The following is a 17,966-nucleotide window of genomic DNA, read 5'->3' on the forward strand; positions in this document are numbered from 1 at the left end:
TCATCTGCTCAGAGGCCATAATCATCGTCATCCGAGTCGTCGTAACGGCGACGGTTGTACTATTGTTATGAGAACAAGAATCCAATGAAGGATCGCCGTTGAGATCACAATGGACCAATGATCCTCGGTACAGCACGACACTACATGACAAGGAAACAGACATACCACAATCTTTGTCTCAGATTTCGTTTGCTGATTGACCTGTTCCAAGAGTTCGATGAGTTGCTTCTCTGTGATCTTGGAGCGGACCTGACCGCCCTGAGCCATACGAAGCAGAAGATCCTCAACAGCTCTAGCCTTGTCCGCCTTCACCATGGCGATACGGGACACTATTGTTCAGGGTCAAAACGAGAAGCATTGACGGCGAACAAAATTAACACGGCAAATTCCACGTTGATATCCTACGTTATACAAGCTGATCATCCATGAGCCTACAGCGTTCGCGAGCTTCTCCGTCCAAGATTTGAATCAACTAAGGTTATATACAAATATACAAAGTACTCGTTAGTTTTATTCTCCATGCATTTGAGATCTACTGTTCGCATCGTGTTTTGTTGACGTACCATAGTGCGGCGCATCTCTTCCATTTGGCTATATCGGCGAGGAGCGATGAAAAAATGTCACCATGTATTTAGTATTCCTAAGCGTGAAATATTGTGCTTAGTACGGCTGGTTGCCACCGGTCATCCAAATTGCGCGCTTACTCCTTCTTGGCCTTTTCCTCTTCGCCCTTCTTGCCACTACTCAGACCGGCCTATGTGGAAGAGCAATTGAGAGGCTATGTTGTTTAGAAATACACGAGTCATATCGTGAAATGAACCATTAAAGCACGCGACGAAAAAAGGATGTTCAGCCGCCGTATTGCGACAATATTGGTTGACAATGGAATCTTACAGGGAGGCCACCCATGCTGCTTCCTGCGCCTCCGGACTGAGCTCTGAGTTCTGCCATGCGGCTATTAAGCGTGCAGAAAGGATGTATGGCGAGGATGCGTGGTGTCAGTTACTGCTCCTTGGCACTTCGTGTTTTGAGTGAATCCCCTGTGCATGGAATTTAAACTGGCTGTTTTCTGGTCTCCTGAATAGCATACCGGGCGCGGATCTGTTCGAGTTCGTCGTCTTCCATGTTGTCGAGTAGATGGTAATGGGATTAATGAACTTCTGGATTGTACAGCGCACCTCCTTTTGCTCGTTCAGCCGCGGAGAAGTGGCTTGTCACACTTTTCTTTTTGTTCTTTGGGCGACCATTCACCGCTAGAATTGTGCTACATCACTCACCTCGCCATCACACCGTTGTTCACCTTGGCTTCTCAGGCATCAGTTTAGCGAAAGTCTCATCAATAAGTGATCCTCTTCCAATTTTACTATGTCTTCTGGGGTGAGCATTGGGTGTTCCATGCCTACTGGATGAGAAGGCACAAGGACGTGCCGAATTTTCAGCTGGGTACGCCCGCAAAACGATTGGGATCCTGCCAACTTGGACAAACCAGCCTACAACCTTGATGTCTGGGGGGTAGGTTTTTCGTTTGGGAGGTGGACCACTTATAAACGTTGACCGATACGCCCTAGCGCTTTCGGTCGACGGCTGTCCAAGCAGTGTCATCATCATGGTGATAATGGGGGGTCCGAGCCGACTGAATGAGACGACAGCTCTGTGGAGCTTTCAATGTCCATATACAAGCTGTCGTGCTTTTCAGTCTGGTATGCTCGCCAAGCGATGGGCGGTCTCAGTATGAGTACATATCAGTCTGACGCTCAGCATTCGTTTGCATTGTGAGGATAAGGGGTATTTCGTTTGGGAAGTGGATCGCTTTTATACGCTGAGCGATGGTACACAAGCTGTCGCTCAATGTCTGCCTGAGCAGTGTTCACTTCATTTTTCTATGGACTCGTAGTCATTGTCTTTTGCTTTGATTCTGAGCCTCGTTGCTTGTTTCTATAACGTTATGTCGCTACAATTGCATGGCATCTCTACGACCCACATCAACATGCCGACGCTCATTTTCGACTCGATTTGAGACATCGGAGAAAGGTCAGCGAACACATCAATGCATCAAAAATAATGGTCGTGCCGAAGCGCACGCTGCGCACGACCCACCAATCCGAGAGCAAGCACGTCCTTTCTGAGCCGCTCTGGAAAGCTGCCATAAAGAAGAACAAGCCCAGTGCGAGCTACTTCCTTTCCACCATGCCTTCAAAATTTGATCAACTAGAGTACCCGAAGGGCCGGAACGCGAAAATTCGGACTAGAGGAAGGCACTGGAGTTTGAATGGGCTAGCTGGCTGGACTCTTTCAGTACATCTGGGGTACAACCTCTTTGGGGCATCAGCGTCAAACTCTGAAGGTTTATTCTCGCTTCAGTACACGATGATGTCATCGGTGCTTCGCCCATTTTACATTCCAGAGTACTGTTGGCATCGACCCAGCCATTATATAAAACCTATCTACACGTAGACTAGATAGCAGGGTTTACATAAATAAAGTCCTCTTTCTTCACTAGATTGACACTCTCTGGATACCATCGTTTGCATCTTTTAAGAAGTAAAAGGTACTCGCCCAATTCTAGAAAGATCTTGCCCGATAAGAGACACTTCGGCGGCAGCATCAGCAGCTCATAGATAAACGGAAGATGGACATCCGGATGCAGAATGTCGAGCAGTTTCGAGCGGGAATTTGGGTGGTACGTAACATTCACTTGTCCTCATTTTTCACTTGGACGTACTATACATGCGCGTGTACAAACTTTAACACTAGAATGTGCAAGATAGCAGAAGCCACGTCAATGTCAGCATCAGTAAATGCGGATGCCCGATCGCCTACTAAAGGATCATCGTCGAACTCAGAGCTAGCGTCTACCACGAGCTAAGGCACTACCGCAGCGACACTTGGCGGCGATCAGACCACCCTTGGCAACGCGTGCGATCGTTACACAAAGATCTACAGTATATTATATAGCTCCGTATCTGTTTATTCCCCATCTAGTAACTTGAATACAACCCTACGCTTTCCTTGACTCTGTCTCTTAAAACTGTATCACCCTTCCTTGCTCTGCCTTGCTTAGAAAAGGTCATTCTGACTCTGAATAGGCGTAGGTTCACGACACCATCCATGTCTCCGGTACGCTCATCGATGGGATGTTGAGCGATCTTTCTGGTGTCCAGCCTCTTCAGGGTGAGAATATGTCGGTAAGCTCAAGCATAAGCAGAAGCCAAAGCCGAGACGTTACGTCTAAGAAGGCAGTTGGGCGCAAGGTAGATGAATATTCACAAGCAGGAACTCGAACAGAGAGTACGGTGCCATAGAGGTCGGTAGAAAAGACGAAGGAGCCGCTGGGACCAAGATACTCTCGGATAGACTCAATACAGCTAAAGTCTTGAAGGATATGTTCAACTAAACATTTTCTACATCTATGAACTAGGCCTTCGTAAAAAAAAATCCGGAGGTGGTCGGGATCTTGCAATCGGCCCTTCGGATTCAATTCGTGTCGCTCGATTTCGTGGCTGGCCGGTTCATCCGCCTGAATCAAGAGAAGACGTTGAGGTACCCAAGTTACTGTATGATGCAAGGTCGCTCATATTGTTGATCAAAGAAATCCTAGTCCTCGGTCGACGGCTTGAGAGAGCAGACGAAACTCCCAAGTAGGCAATCATCATGGACAAGAGCCGGTTTCTGGATGACTTGGTCGGTACCTTCAACACCTTATCAACGCCGCCTCGCGATTCAGCCCCCAATCCCGCCACACTACAAACACCAGATGTCAACTTTGTGTCATGGATGGTCCAGGTGGAACCATTAACCAAAGAAAAGTTACCAGAAAAAGGACTGCACTAAGTGTTTGGAATAAGTAGTATCTAATAGCTCAGACATGTACCGCAAATAGTACGAAGATCGAATTGTGCGCGTTGGATGGATCACTGTTTCACTGTAGTTATGTTAGTTATGTTGCTACTTGTTTCACTGACCGAGAAGTATTGCAATGGCAATTGCGCGAATGGGCAGGCAGGTAAGGTTGGTATCAAAATTTGAAGTTGGTGGCAGTGTTTTAAAATTTGACAGTGCAGCAGAGTAGGCAGCAGCGTGCACTGCATTTCTTTTTTATTCTCGGCTTGACGCGGTGCTGAATTTGGTCCGATGACTCAGAATGGCTCTCCTAGTGCTACTAAACCAGTGGAGAGCAAGGTATCCCTGCGCAGAGTCATATTTTGCGCTGGTGCAACAGGATTACCAAGCTGCACGGTTACGACATGCAGACCCAGGATGGAGGCCGGCACCATAACAACACCGTTACTACATTGTACAATAGGCTATGGACATGTATATGTAGGCCTCGCTTATGATCATTAAACAGCATTCATCTACACGCCTTCCTAGTTCCCCATTGTCCCTTTACCCCTTGACACTGCTGCCGTTGCAGCTGGCCAGTCTGGGGTCTGGCCAATTTCTGCGATGTTAATTTTTTTACAGCAGCCAGGCCTTGCTGATAGTCTCAGTTTTTTCTCCATCTATTCCTGAGTTAGAAAAACCATATGGGATAGTTAGCGCATGTCTGTGGGTCCAAACACTCTTCCAGATGATGGGTTCACCAGTTGCCATTATTAGGGGGTTTCAAACTGTGACATTCGCACAATCAAACGCTTACTCATTAGCCAAACATACTGCACACAAACGTGCCATATAATCCGCCCTTTCAAACCTCGTCATTATGGCGGATTTCATTTGCCTCTGTGGCGTGTTTGCCCACAACTAGTATCCGCGTGCTCACCTGATTTTTCAGCTTTACGATTGCATCCTCTGTTCCTTCATCGTCATCGATGAGAATCGTGAGAATGATGAGCTGCTCCAGGTCGGATAGTAGCTGTCGGCGTTCTGACTTGAATGGCATGGGGATCAGGCTGGTGGGTTGGCTTTTGTGCCCATCATTTTTTGAATTCTAAAAGTCACAGGCGTGTTTGATTGAACATTTTGGCGCGTGTTTTGCAGACGCGTTTTGCACAAGCGCGCCACGATATCTGCCCACAAATAATTTACGCAAAATGTCAAAGTTTGAAACCTTATTTTCGCCACTCTATTTACGCGTCTACTCCCACTCTGCTTGCTTGTCTACTCCCTCCATTTGATTATCTACTCCCATTCTATTTCCCACTCTATTTGCGCGTCTAACCCACTCCATTTGCTTGTCTACTCCCACTCTATTTACGCGTCTACTCCCACTGTTTCCTCTGTTTCATCGCCAATCCTTTCCATTCCCCATTTCTTCTCGATTCTCCTCGGAACTCATTCACTTCTTTTTCCTCCCCACAATCGAGGTCTGTTCATGGCTGTATATGTTCACTTGTTTGTCTTGTTCATGCCTGTGTTTATTCCGCTTATTGCCGTTCTCTAATACTCATTTCGTTTTCATTTATTCTTTCATCCTACTTTTAGTGTCTAGGAGAATGCTTAAGCGAAACTCTGACTTCTTGGCTGATCCTGTTGATGAGCGTCCGATTGTGGATGGAAAACGAGGTAGGTTGTCTGACGCCCTTTCTGACGACCGAGCGACTTCACCTGTGCAATCTGACGAAGAGCATAGCGAAGTCATGAACTCAGAAGGTCAGGATATGCCTGACAGCCCAAGCGCAACCAAATGCACATCTTGTGGAAAGTCGTATAAGTCGCTGAAGCAACTCCGCACCCATTTTCGTGATTGTCATGAGGAGACTGGGACGGTCCGCCTGAACGATGGATCTTCTGTGTTTGTGAAACGGGAAAAGGACAAAAAACTCCATTGCCATGCCTGCCGGGCGAATTTCGTCAGCAAGAGTGGAATCCGAAAACATTTCCTGGACAAAGTGCAGTGTTCGGAACTCGCCAAGATCAACGAGAACATCGTTTCTGGAAGCACCTTCAGCAAAGATTTGCTTCTTACTCTTCCTGAAAGACGGAGAACGTTAGAGGAAGGAATACTCCATGCGCAAGGAGTGGAGGACGGTCCAGAATCTATCAAGCTCAGGACATTGCTAGCAACATCTCAGCTCGGCATGTCTCCTGTTGGGATCTCGATTGGGGGTGTCGAGACCTCTTTCACCGTGAGCGCAGCCCTCTACGACATGTTGCCGGATAAACCATTCGTTGTTTCGGCACACAAATCCGTTCCCGATAATAACAAACGCGGCCTAATCATTGATCGCAACTGCACCAACTGCTCTTCACCACCAACAACCCCAGTCATGGACCTGATCAGGCAATCACCCTTTGCAAGGATCCTTGAAACAAGATCGTTCAAGGAGCTGAACAAGAAAGCCAGCACGTATCTAAACCTAGACTGGAGCAGATATCCTCAGGCTGGTTATATTACAGCCCATCTCTTATCTGGATCGGTGATTACTAACATTCAAAGCGGACAAACCATTCTTGTTAACGAAGTCGAATTTTACGGAAGAGACGCGATGCTTGACTGCCACAAAGAACCAACAGGAGAACAAAAGGGTGTTCCCGAGAAGACATCAATACCGAGTACCACGGGAGAAGAATATTATAAACGTGTTCGCCCAGTGACATTGCGGCGCAGGGACGGTGTTCGACTTGTTATTGGGACCAACACATGTGGAGTGTTAGTCACATCGTGTATCCGTGTCGACAGGATATTGGAAGGATCAATCTCAGTCGGAGGAGACACTCGGAATTTCGAGATCTCAGAGAGTGAGCTCAAAAACATTCGAGTGTTCGTTGACAATGAACGCCTGGGAAAAGGAAAGAAGATGAAGAAAAAAACCGTGAAGAAAATCACCAAAGACTTCGGGGCCGACAGATTGCGACAGGTCCGCTCGAAATTTCATCGACTCAACACGTTTCGATTAATACGCTGCTCTGGACCGCTTACCGACGCCCCGCAGTTCCGGCCATTCAGCGTATTCACGATCGGGAGGAACAGCGACCGTGACTCGGCATCCTCTGGCGCGGCCCACATATTCTACAAAATGGCGCTGGCAGTCATTCACTACCAAGAGAAGGCAACTTTTACATTGGAGGACATTCGGTTTGGGCAGCAATTATGTCAGTCTGCTAAGGACATCTCAATTCCGATGCAAAATATACATGAACTATTCGCAGAAGTTGATACGAAGATTCCTATCATCGGCAACAAACCACTCAACAAACAGCTGCACGCAATCGCCGAAGCTCAGTCCACTCGAATCGCGAAAGCAAACAAGAATGTCGCGACAGAACTCAAGGATCTATTTCTTGGATGAGAGAGCAAAGAATGGATACTCGAGCAACCTCAAATGGACGGCACATTCAGGTCCAATGGTATGTGTGGCCTTTTATTGATAACTAATGAAATATCATCAACACACACGCGACTGATGAGGAAGGCTTTTAGAACCTGAGGTTTTTCATTATTTGCTTACGATCAAAATTAAAAAAAAAAAAAAAAAAAAAGTATGCATGCATGCATGTATACATGGCAGTGAATGAGGACGCATACAGGTACAGATCTCCCATCATTGCTATGAGGCTCAATAAGGAATGCAATATGGAGTGAATGCAATGAGAGAAGTGCAACTGTGATAATCTCGGAGCTCCTCAAGTTCTAGCGACGTTCATGTGTAACGTGTGGAACAGAAGCGTTAACCATGCCTGCTGGCTCCCTCTACTTCCCTTGACTCCCTTGACTGAGCAAAAAAAAAAAAAAAAAAACCTAAGAGACCGCAGATACAAGGAGATGGAGCGTGAGCTGGTTCATGGAAATAGTACTCTTTTATTTTGTCCCCCATATGCTGTTAATTCTAAGGGGTCTCTTAAGCCCAGCGGAACCTTGCAGATCGTAGCAACAAGGCTACCCTACTGCTTACAATACCACATTGCTTAAAAGTCATCTGCAATGGATATATCTCTTCCAATGTTTGAAATTAACATTAGCAGGCGCCTCATGAAGCCTCCCCGCTCCACAAGACGACTCCACATAATATGATTCAAGACTCGAGGGTATATTCGTATGAGAGACTGAAGCAATCCTGCAGGGCGTTGATGAATGAGTTTGTTGCGTTGACAGCTCTCACACGTCTGTACATATAGTTGGGTGCCGCGAGCGATCTTAGGCCAGAGGGTGCGACGAAGAGTATCGTATGTCTTGTCAAATACGAGGTGGCCGGCAATAGCAGGTCATCAGCATCAAGAAGAAGAGTAAGGCAAACGTCGGGCTTCTGTGGGATGCAGACGAGGGTATCGCCGCGTCGAAGTTGCAAACGGTCGTTGGGTCGGAGTGGTCAAAGGGTTCTAAAGCTGAATTAGTTGTTTATTCGATGATGATGGCTATTTAAATTCAAAGGATATAGCTAGGCAGAGCAGCGCAGGAATGCTGTAGAAGCTTGTGACATCGTTCTCGAATGAACCATTGTATCTGTTGCACGTATGCAGAGGAAATGAACAAGCGAACGGCGAGGGAGTAGACAGGCAAATGAAGGAGGAGTAGACGCACAAATCGAATGGGAGTGGGAGTAGACCAGCAGGAAGAGGGGAGTAGACGCACAAATCGCGTGGGAGTAGACGAAAAAATCGAGTGGGAGTAGACCAGCAAATAAAGGGGAAATAGGATGGGAGTAGACGAGTGGAGTAGACGAAAATGGGCACCAACATAAGCACTAAGCAGTTCCCACCCTATTTGCTGGTCTACTCCCACTCGATTTTCTCGTCTACTCCCACCCTATTTCCCCTTCTATTTGCTGGTCTACTCCCTCTATTTGCCTGTCTACTCCCTCCATTCGCTCGTCTACTCCCATTTCTTCTGATTCTCATCAGAACTCTTCGCTTCTTTTTCCTCTCCACAATCGAGGTGCGTTCATGGCTGTAAACAGTGCTTTGAAAAACGATTGTCTTCGTGCCTTCACTCCATGATATACTTTCGAAAGGTCATCCTAGTGAAATACGAAGGCAACTATCGGGGCTATAGAACGAAGTACACGTGACTACCTTTTGCCTTCAATACAACTTGAACTCGGCTGTGCATTAACTCGAGAGCTTCCTGATGAAGTCGTCAGGAACCTTTTCACACTCCTCGTAGATACTGGTGGGTCGTCTTTCTCGCAGACCGATACGGGTTTTGCTGTACCTCCACACATACTCTATGGGGTCTAAATCAGTGGATGTTGCAGGCCATGGCAGCAGCGTGTATCTCTGCCCATCCAAAAAGCACCTTGTCGCAAGAGCAGCGTGTTTAGAGTCATTATCGTGCTGGAAAATAAAATCCTCAACTTGAAGCCTGTAATATTCGACCGTGTCCTTCAACGTTGCGAATATCCCAATGTAATCTTCCTTTTCCATGGTGCCGTCGTAGATTTGGCAGCCGTAGCCAAGCCCATTCCATGTCATACAGCCCCAAAACATCAAAGACCCTCCACCATGCTTGACTGTTGGCTCCATATAAAACGACTAGATCGGATCGCCTGGTCTTATCCAACAATACTGAATCCCATCAGAGTTCGTCTAAAAAGATAACGCGCTTCCAGTCCTCTACAGTCCATGCTTGGTGGGCTTTTGTCCAGTTATATCGCTCTTTGATGTGCCCCTTAGTCAAGTGTGGTTTCTTGACCTTACATCTCGGAAACTATTTGCTTTAGAAGACACCACACATCCGCTGCTGTCTTGCACTTGCCACAAAGGCAGCAGCAGCAAGAGGAAATGGCTCGACAGCTGGAAGAGTGTGAAAAGGAACTGAAAACTATGTGGATGGACTTGGGAAGGCTAGTTCATAACGACAAAACTCGAAAATGCACACTGACTTACTTTCAGTCCGCCGTCGCTTCTATGAAGAGAGATGAATAAACGAAGTCATTACTGGTTACCACTGCCAGTGAGCGGCCCTTATTTCCCGCATTCAGCAGCATTATATCCCATCCGGCTCCTTATTTCCTAAACTCCAGAAAATGATAAATACTTTACTTCCACTCCTCAAAAACACTATTATTTCGGCCAATCAGAAAGATAGCACCTCGCTTCCTTTCTCCTCCACTGCATGAATCCAATGTGCATGCTACCTTGATGAATGCGCCAAAGATCCTATGGGGGATGGATCCTCTACTGCATGTGCCCCTACAACTGATGATTTTCCAAGTCAAGACGCTGACATCTGTGCCTGAACACGATGGTACTGTACCCCAGCATCCCATTTCTAGCCAATTCAATTGAACACCGGTATGTATGACATATATGACCCGTCTTTAATCCTTTGTACTCTGTTGCATAATATAGGGATCTACTGCCACCACTCTCACCCCGTCAGGAATGTTGAAATCATGGGAGTCGTTCAAATGGTGCACCGAGCAAGCAAGCGTATCCTCTACAACTGTACGAAAAGATCTCCGCCTGCGTTTGCTGTCATTTTAGTTTTGACGCCACCAAATTTTCAACTTTCGAGAAGCCCAGGCTGAGCAATTGACCCTAACCCGACTGTGTCGCCTACTTTCTTTTGTCTAGTGGATGACGGGACCGGAGCAATACAATGCATAATGTGGATACCGGACCAATACCTCGCTATGCAGATTACAAGCGGGATCCCTGGTCACCAAGAACACAAGTTGGGCGAAGTCATTCGGCTGATTGGTCAGCCCACCGAGTTCAAAGGCTGTATCCAGATTACTTTTCAGCCCGGCGACACTGGTAGTGTATTCTTATTCATTGCAAAAACTGCGATTGCGTACATCATTCTGTCTGAGGCCATGCTATTGAACAAGATGTTCGCTTATCTCCATCAAATAAACAAATATAGCGACTTGCGAGGATCCAAATGAGGAAACTGTATTTCGACTGAGGGTGCTGAACCAGGAGCGTTTTGTTTATTCGAAACCCGTAGTCCTGCCAGACATTGTACTTCAGGAAGCTGCAAGTCGCTTTGCAATTTTGCTACCGCTTTGCTTCTCTCTCTTTGGCAGGCGACCGTTCAAACTCATACTCTGATATTCAATGGGATATAGGAAAAGAAAAGTAGACCACCGGTCTCTACGATCACGCTCTTAGACAGGATTCGTGCTTGGGTGAGCAGCCGGGATGAATTCGATTACCTCGAGCTCGAGGACGACAAGGTGAACAACGAGCTCGCACGAGAGATAGTGCGGGGAGCGGTATGTCTGTCTAGCGCAATCTTCAATTGTCTCGATCGGTGTCCTCATTGTACAAACGTCGAATTTAGGGTCGTGCAGCATCCCACTAAGACATCCCGTACCTCCTGCTCTGCTGTCCATGCTCTCTTGCCTTGCGGACCAAATTAGGCGCCGGGAATCCATCCTGCTCTTGAGACAGCACAAGCGGCAAAGCTGATAAGCAAGTGCGTGCAGCAGCTTATGTCCGAGAGAATAGTCGAGTTCAAGAGTATGTCGCAGATGATCCTTCGTGTCGTCAAGGCGCCCTCACTTTCAACTACGATCCCAATGCTGTTGGACTCTGCTCGAGACGAGTGGACTCCCAACTTGATAGTGCTTGATGACTCTGAGGAAGAAACTATTGAATCCTAAATAAAAAGGGACACATGCTGTAGTATAAAGTTTTCAATACTCTTTGTACTTCTTCTTGCCCTTACTCTTGTGATTGGAATCAGTACCTCTCTCTTCTCTTTTTTCCATTCAGACCCGCACGCCACCACCCCTATCATGTCTTGGCTTTGGAGCGCCTCACCAATCGACGAGCTCGTTGGTAAGGATGTCCTCCTCTCACTCTATGTTGCTCTCTCCATTGCTTGGCTCTCACAGGCAGCTTTTTTCAGGCAAAGAGTACATGCTGCTTCGCCAGGCATTCCTTCCAGCAAACCCGCTAATCACGCTTTTTGGGACTCATTTGTGCCTGGTGCCAAACATAGACAAAGCGACGTCTGAGAACCTGCCTGCGGGTTCGGAAGACCTGGCACTGAATCTGGAGATTTGCGATCAGATTCGGTCTAAGCAGGTCTCGCCAAAGGAGGCTGTCAAGGCTCTGAAGAGGCGTCTTGACCACAAGAACCCAAACGTGCAATTGCTTGCGCTTGGCGTACGTTGGCACCATACCAATTCTTGGGTGTTCATAGTGTCAAAAAAGTGATTCTCACACGCGTTTGTCTGTCGACTTCTCACGCTGCTGGATTAGCTGACCGATGTCTGCGCCAAGAACGGAGGACATCACTTTTTGGTCGAAATTGCGTCGCGCGAATTCATCGATAACTTGACGTCGATTCTGAAGGCACCTGTACGTCGAAGACTGCACTGCCTCTGCAAGATTGCCATGACCACGCTTTGCTGCTAACTGACAACTGTTTGCTTTCGCCTTGGTAATACATGATAGTCTGGATGTAACTTTGAGGTCAAGAACCGCATCCTGGGGTTGATTCAGACATGGGGAATACTTTTCAGAGGAAAGCAGGGCCTGGGATATGTCTGCGACACATATATGATCCTCCAGCATGAAGGCTTTCAGTTTCCTCCAAAGGACAATATCGGTGTAGCCCTTGTCGAGTCGGAAGCGGTAAGTAGGATTAACCCACTTGCAATATTGAAGAGGCAGGACCGTTATTTTGTGGACCACATCTTCCCTTGCTCACATTTCTCGTCGCGTTTGTGCTTCACTCATATAGCCACCGGACTGGACGGACTCGGATGTTTGCACACGCTGCCGCTCGGCTTTCACCTTCACCAATCGCAAGCATCATTGCCGTGCGTGCGGTTCGACATTCTGCGGGCAGTGCTCCAGCAAGACCATGGCACTGCCCAATCTCGGGGTGATGCAGGAGGTCCGTGTGTGTGACGGATGCTGGATGAAGAAAAAGCTTGGCAACAAGAGTGTTGTCGCCCTTGAGAGTCATGGATTGGGAGGCGGCCTGGAGTATGTACCGAATTCCAGCAAGACTTCCTCCACCGCGGCGGCTATCGCATCAAAGAGTTCGTCATCAACACCAATCCCCTCAACATCGACGGGCAGTGCATCGAATTCGGCTGCGCAGGCGGAGGATGCTGACTTACTGAGGGCCATCGAGTTGTCATTGAAGGAGGCCAACAATCAACCTGGATATTCTGCTCTCAAGCGTTCCAGCACTGAGCCTGCAAAAAAGGCACCCACTCTGACAGAAGAAGAGGAGGACGCGGACCTTTTGGCCGCCATCGAGGCTTCGTTGAGAGAAACCAGCATTCACTCATCATCGTCGCCTGCGGCACCTCGGTCTAACCAGCGACAGTCTTCATATTCATCATACACGTACACGAAGAAGCCGATCGTAAGTGTGCTTTATCCTTACTCGAAAGCAGGATACAAACATGAAAGGACGTATTTAACCTATTGCCCCGATTTTTCTCTCTCTCAACCTAGGCCACATTTGTTTCTCCTAATGAGCTGTCTGACACTGAGAAATCCAATATTGAAATGTTCTCTGTGCTGGTTGACAGAATTCATGTGATGCAGGGCGATGTTACGGGCAACTGCGAGGTTCAGGCGTTATATGAACAGATTTCAAAGCTACAGATGAAAATCGCTCTCAGCACCGAGGAGGCTGCCCGGAAGCAAAGTAAGTGTTGCATCAAATTTCTTATTGATACCGGATTATAAACATGGGTTTTACTAATATTATTGCTATGATTTTATAGGAGAATTTATCGCATTCAATGACAAGATTGACCATGCGGTCAGGATCTATGACCATTTATTGCAAGAACGCTTGAATTCGACGTATCAACGAAGGATGAACGCGAACAATCATGGACACCCAGGAATGCACTCAGGCGCAGGTCAAGGACTGTACAGTGGGGCGGCAACGCCCCAGATGCCTCAGGTCAACCATATATACCCTCCGGTTGGCGCACCAGAATCACGATATGCACAATATGCACCAGCAACAGGCCCATATGGCAGCGTTCCTCAGACCCCGCAGATTGCATTCCAGGTACCATACCAGCAACAACAACCACAGCAACAACCACTCCAGCAGCAACAGGCCCCATATCAATACCAGCCCATGCAATCCCAGCAACCATCTGCTACTGCACCCTACTCAGTCGCCTCGCCTAGGATTCCTGAGCAGCACCAGCCTTTTTCTGCGGCTCCAGGAGGACAGCCACCTGCATTACAGAGCTCATTCTCATATCAGAATGCTCTACAACAGCAACAGCCTCTGCCCCAGGCTCAACCTCATTCTCAGACTCAACCCCAGCAGAACTTTGCACTTCAGCAGCCGACATCGCAGCAGCAACAGCAGTATCATAATAATACTGCACCCTCTGTTACATCACCTATAAGTAGTCAACCGCCGATGCCCAATAACGCGTATCAGCTTACAGGTCCAACGACGCAGCTGCCTCCTCCCCAACAACAACAACAGCAGCAGCAGCAGCAACAGCCGATGCAGTCAATCATGGGACCTGGTACTCAGCAAGCGCAAGGACCCTATGTCCCCTATGACCAACAGAAGCAGCAACCACAGGTGCAGCAGCAACCGCAGGTGCAGCAACCGCAGGTGCAGCAACTGCAGCAGCAAAAGCAACAGCAGCAGCAACAACAGCAACAGCCGGCACCGGTTTCACAGCAGTTCTCGGTTGCTAATCAGAACGTTTCGTTGCAGTATGCGCCACAGCAACATCAGCAACAGCCTATGCAGCAACCGATGCAGCAACCACCTGTAATTCAGCAGCAGCAGCAACAGGGTTATGTCATGGTACCATCTCCACCGCAGCCTCAGGTAGAGGATGCACCGTTGATTGAACTGTAATAATGGCGTCCAAGTCTTTTATCAGTTTACGGATAAAAAAAAAAAAAGGATGCCATATGTACATTTTTTTTTTTTTTTTTTACAGAACAATAAGAATGCATTGAATGGATGCAATAAGATCGGCGGATCCCTTTCTAAATGAACATGCAAGAGCAATTGGCGAAGCACCGCACCCACGATGGGGGGTTTTTTTTCTTTGGGCTGAAGCACAATGTGTCACGGCAGACTTTTTTGTCGATCGCGCCAGAAATTCAGCGGAGATCGATCGACTGCGGGGTAGTGAAAAAAAAAAAAAAAAAAAAAAAAAAAAAAAAACTATCAAATCCGCATCCTCTTTTTGGACACCATGACTCTGATACGGAGGGGGGGGGTTTCTTCTTGTGATGAGAATGGTATTGTTTTCAATAAAGATAAGTTCTGCAATATGTCTATACAATGAATATGAAATGAGCGATGGGCGATGAGTAAAAGGAAAAAAGGGCGAAGAAAGAGAAGGGGAAAGGAAAAAATGGTATGATGTGGGGTGATTTAGTTTTTTTTAGGCCGCAAATGAGGATTTGCGTGTGCCGATCGAGGATGTCGGCACGATTTTCGAATCGTTTGTTTCATCACGCGCTAGAAAGAAAGAAAAAAAGATGAACGAAAAACGACCGGGATTAGTAAGATAGTAAGATAGCCATGAATATCATACCACCAAGCAACCCGATTCGACCGATGAGAGACAACAAAATAAAATAAAATAAAAACTATTTGCTTACATTGGCGCAAGAACGGGATCAGATCCGTGCCGCCTGTGCCACGGACGACACCTTCCTCCTGCTTCTTTGCAAGACCGTAGGGTGCTCCAAAGATAACCTTCTGTGGGTACAAGATGCTTGAACCCTTCTTTGCGGACGCGAGACTTGCGCTCGTTTCGTCAGCTCCATTGGCAACCGGGGCAGTCTTCTCTGCTGTGCCGTTTGCCTCTGCCTTCTTTGGTGCGTGCGCATGGGATGGTGAAACAAACCCGCCGTGCGAGATCGAGGGCCCACGGTTGGCTTGCATAACGATGTACAGAGTCACCATCTGAATATGGACATCCCGGAAGACCTTGATCTGATGGACACACTCGTCATAGACCGTAATCAATTCCTCGACTTCGGCAGGACGGCTGCCCTTCTCAAATGCTGCTGCTTGACTGAGAACATACGGACGAATATTCGCGACGTCGGTCAAGTGGGTCAAGAAGTTGCGGTGAGGTCCAGGCATGTAGAAGCGCATCTTTTGGATAAAGTTGGTCGATCCCGATCCAAGTGCTGGCGCCGGCGCAGTCGCGGCTGCCTCTGTGGTCGAAGGTGCCAGTCCCTGAGCCTTGGGTGCTGCGTCGTTGTATGAGTTCGATGTATGGCCGTTCACATGCGCAGCGTTGGTATGGGCGCCGTGGGACTTGTTGGGTCTGAATCCCGTTGGATGATGTTCTACGCCAAATGCAATGTCCAACACATGGATCAGTGAGCTCTGGGCAGCACTGCCGCCTGCCAATCGCTTGTACTGTCCGTTGTCGACGCCCTCGTATCGCACACCGTTGGGCAACCCAGCCTCGGTCATGTTCTCCCATCCAGCCAAATAAGGGCGGACCTTCCAATAAAAGACATAGGGGTCACATCTCTCAAACATTCTACGGAGAACTGCGACAAGATCCATGATGATCCCGCGAATGGCCTCCAGTTCTTGAATAAGTCCAGTTTGATCCGCGTCCCGGACGAGCTGCATCGCGCTCAAGATCTTGCTGAGCACGGGGGCACCGGTTGCTTCGATCGCTGTTGTCACGAGGTAGAACCATGATTCATCGCTCGAGCCCGACAGTGTCGCTAGGGTATCGAGATTACTAAGTATTGACAGCGATAGAATAGAAAGAAATGGTTAGGTTTTGTATTAATATACAAAAAAAAAAAAACGTAATACACATTGGCAATTCGTTCCGATCCAACGGATGACTGCTTCAGCCGGCTCAGGCTTAAAAAAAAAGTTTCCAATTTTGATCGGTGTGCCCGGATGCCTTTCTCCGTGAGGGAGAGGTTCTCACCTGAGATCCCTTGGACCGTCCTTGTACAACAATCTCCAGTTCCACAGAACAACGGCTGCATGGGTCAGCACGGGCTGCATCTCCAACATATCGGCCACTTTTTGCCAGGGAACAGCCAAGGAAGCAGGCAGGGACTAGATGAAAGATGGATAAAATAAAGATAAAACAGTAAAAGCACACACATACACATACACAAAAAAAAAAAAAAAAAAAACGTTGAGTATCGGGTAAGTTCGCATTATTTTGTGTTAGTGACATCAAAAAAAAAAAAAAAACAACATAGGAAGCCACGAGCATAGGTTACCTCGGCTGCGACCTCATGCTTGCCCCAGACGTAGGCATGCGAGAGCATGCATAGGATTAGGTAGCCTCTTCGTTGTTCAGCCTTGGTCTTGAGGCGGGAAGCGTCGAGCACAGGAAGCTATGGGTTATCAACAAGTGGAAGCGATCGAAAATCGAGCGCAAGAACAAAAAAAAAAAAAAAAAAAAGGTCAGGAACAGCGCAGACAATGCAGGGAGGATTCGTGAACTACGCCCTACGGTGTGACAGGGTTATAACAGAAGGAAGGAGAAAAAGAATTCGGGCTGTAGAGATCACAACAGAAAATTGGGGTGGGTCCACAGCACAGCAATGAGGCGAATGGGGAATTCGGGGGTGGGGATGGCGAGGGGTGCAGTACCTCTTGGACTCGCTGGCGGAGTCTGGAAGCGAGGAGGAGGCCGTTGAAGGAGTTGAAGGTGTCCTCCCAGGGCTGGAAGTAAGGGTCCGACAGCAGCTGGAGTGGCTCGTCCGTCGGCAGGAAGCCTGTGACGGGCGAGATATCGTAGTTGGTCAGGACAGGCAGTTCCTTGACAGCCATTGTCGAAATGAGGATGGGGGTGGGGGATGGGGGATGGGAGGTGGAGCTGAAGAAGCAGGGACAAAGAAAGAGAGAGAGAGAAAGAGAGAAAGAGAGAGAAGAAGGAGAAGGAGAAGAAGGAGAAGGAGAAGAAGGAGAAGGAGAAGAAGGAGAAGGAGAAGAAGGAGAAGGAGAAGGAAAAGTATTGGCTGAGTGCTGGGCAGAGGGTGGCACCTGTGAAATGAATGAGGAAGGAGGGTGTGGATCGGGGTTTGGATCAGAGACAGAGACAGAGACAACGAGGCAAACGAGGCCGCTTTTATATATTCCAGTCCCACCCATCCCCCATCCATCCCATCGTCCT

The 17,966-nt window shown here is 47.9% G+C and overlaps 6 protein-coding genes across 6 annotated transcripts; 4 read left to right on the forward strand and 2 right to left on the reverse strand.

Annotated features, from left to right (window-relative positions):
* Window positions 1-8: 8 nt before the first annotated feature.
* On the reverse strand, window positions 9-1,125 carry BC939DRAFT_478770 (PDCD5-related protein; the record flags this gene model as incomplete). Its single annotated transcript, XM_051558795.1, has 7 exons — window positions 9-59; window positions 166-329; window positions 436-472; window positions 564-591; window positions 705-754; window positions 895-955; window positions 1,091-1,125. 7 exons carry the CDS (start codon window positions 1,123-1,125, stop codon window positions 9-11), a joined length of 426 nt encoding a protein of 141 aa, XP_051410291.1.
* Window positions 1,126-6,209: 5,084 nt separating this feature from the next.
* On the forward strand, window positions 6,210-7,232 carry BC939DRAFT_399221 (uncharacterized protein; the record flags this gene model as incomplete). The annotated part of the gene is made up of 1 exon (XM_051552462.1): window positions 6,210-7,232. One exon carries the CDS (start codon window positions 6,210-6,212, stop codon window positions 7,230-7,232), a length of 1,023 nt encoding a protein of 340 aa, XP_051410292.1.
* Window positions 7,233-9,192: 1,960 nt separating this feature from the next.
* On the forward strand, window positions 9,193-9,405 carry BC939DRAFT_388412 (uncharacterized protein; the record flags this gene model as incomplete). The annotated part of the gene is made up of 1 exon (XM_051551863.1): window positions 9,193-9,405. A coding segment is annotated over one exon (213 nt), but the record flags the coding sequence as incomplete, so codon positions are not given.
* A 615-nt stretch (window positions 9,406-10,020) lies between these two features.
* On the forward strand, window positions 10,021-11,489 carry BC939DRAFT_504875 (uncharacterized protein; the record flags this gene model as incomplete). The annotated part of the gene is made up of 6 exons (XM_051560579.1): window positions 10,021-10,126; window positions 10,231-10,326; window positions 10,456-10,638; window positions 10,748-10,845; window positions 10,953-11,099; window positions 11,247-11,489. 6 exons carry the CDS (start codon window positions 10,021-10,023, stop codon window positions 11,487-11,489), a joined length of 873 nt encoding a protein of 290 aa, XP_051410294.1.
* A 92-nt stretch (window positions 11,490-11,581) lies between these two features.
* BC939DRAFT_228213 (uncharacterized protein) lies at window positions 11,582-14,978 on the forward strand. The gene is made up of 6 exons (XM_051550838.1): window positions 11,582-11,997; window positions 12,094-12,192; window positions 12,289-12,468; window positions 12,578-13,213; window positions 13,306-13,501; window positions 13,581-14,978. The coding sequence occupies exons 1-6, from the start codon at window positions 11,674-11,676 to the stop codon at window positions 14,696-14,698; spliced, it is 2,553 nt and encodes an 850-aa protein (XP_051410295.1). The 5' UTR covers window positions 11,582-11,673; the 3' UTR covers window positions 14,699-14,978.
* Window positions 14,979-14,980: 2 nt separating this feature from the next.
* BC939DRAFT_457298 (Indoleamine 2,3-dioxygenase) lies at window positions 14,981-17,799 on the reverse strand. Its single transcript, XM_051556457.1, has 5 exons — window positions 17,444-17,799; window positions 17,068-17,184; window positions 16,764-16,897; window positions 15,457-16,565; window positions 14,981-15,313 (listed from the first exon to the last, which is right to left on the reverse strand). Exons 1-5 carry the CDS (start codon window positions 17,621-17,623, stop codon window positions 15,237-15,239), a joined length of 1,617 nt encoding a protein of 538 aa, XP_051410296.1. The 5' UTR covers window positions 17,624-17,799; the 3' UTR covers window positions 14,981-15,236.
* Window positions 17,800-17,966: the final 167 nt, after the last annotated feature.

This window comes from Gamsiella multidivaricata (assembly GCF_025024155.1).
Source record: "Gamsiella multidivaricata strain RSA 2152 chromosome Unknown BC939scaffold_50, whole genome shotgun sequence".
Classification (NCBI taxonomy): domain Eukaryota; kingdom Fungi; phylum Mortierellomycota; class Mortierellomycetes; order Mortierellales; family Mortierellaceae; genus Gamsiella; species Gamsiella multidivaricata.

Bases quoted from the DNA above. Each gene is read 5' to 3' on its own strand.
- BC939DRAFT_228213 (XM_051550838.1), top strand. From the start codon at position 11,674: ATGTCCTCCTCTCACTCTATGTTGCTCTCTCCATTGCTTGGCTCTCAC. The intron at 12,193-12,288 runs GTACGTCGAAGA...AATACATGATAG, and splicing joins CGTCGATTCTGAAGGCACCT to TCTGGATGTAACTTTGAGGT. The intron at 13,214-13,305 runs GTAAGTGTGCTT...CTCTCAACCTAG, and splicing joins CGTACACGAAGAAGCCGATC to GCCACATTTGTTTCTCCTAA.
- BC939DRAFT_457298 (XM_051556457.1), bottom strand. From the start codon at position 17,623: ATGGCTGTCAAGGAACTGCCTGTCCTGACCAACTACGATATCTCGCCC. The intron at 17,185-17,443 runs GTACTGCACCCC...GATAACCCATAG, and splicing joins TCCGCCAGCGAGTCCAAGAG to CTTCCTGTGCTCGACGCTTC. The intron at 15,314-15,456 runs GTAAGCAAATAG...CTTTCTTTCTAG, and splicing joins GATCCCGTTCTTGCGCCAAT to CGCGTGATGAAACAAACGAT.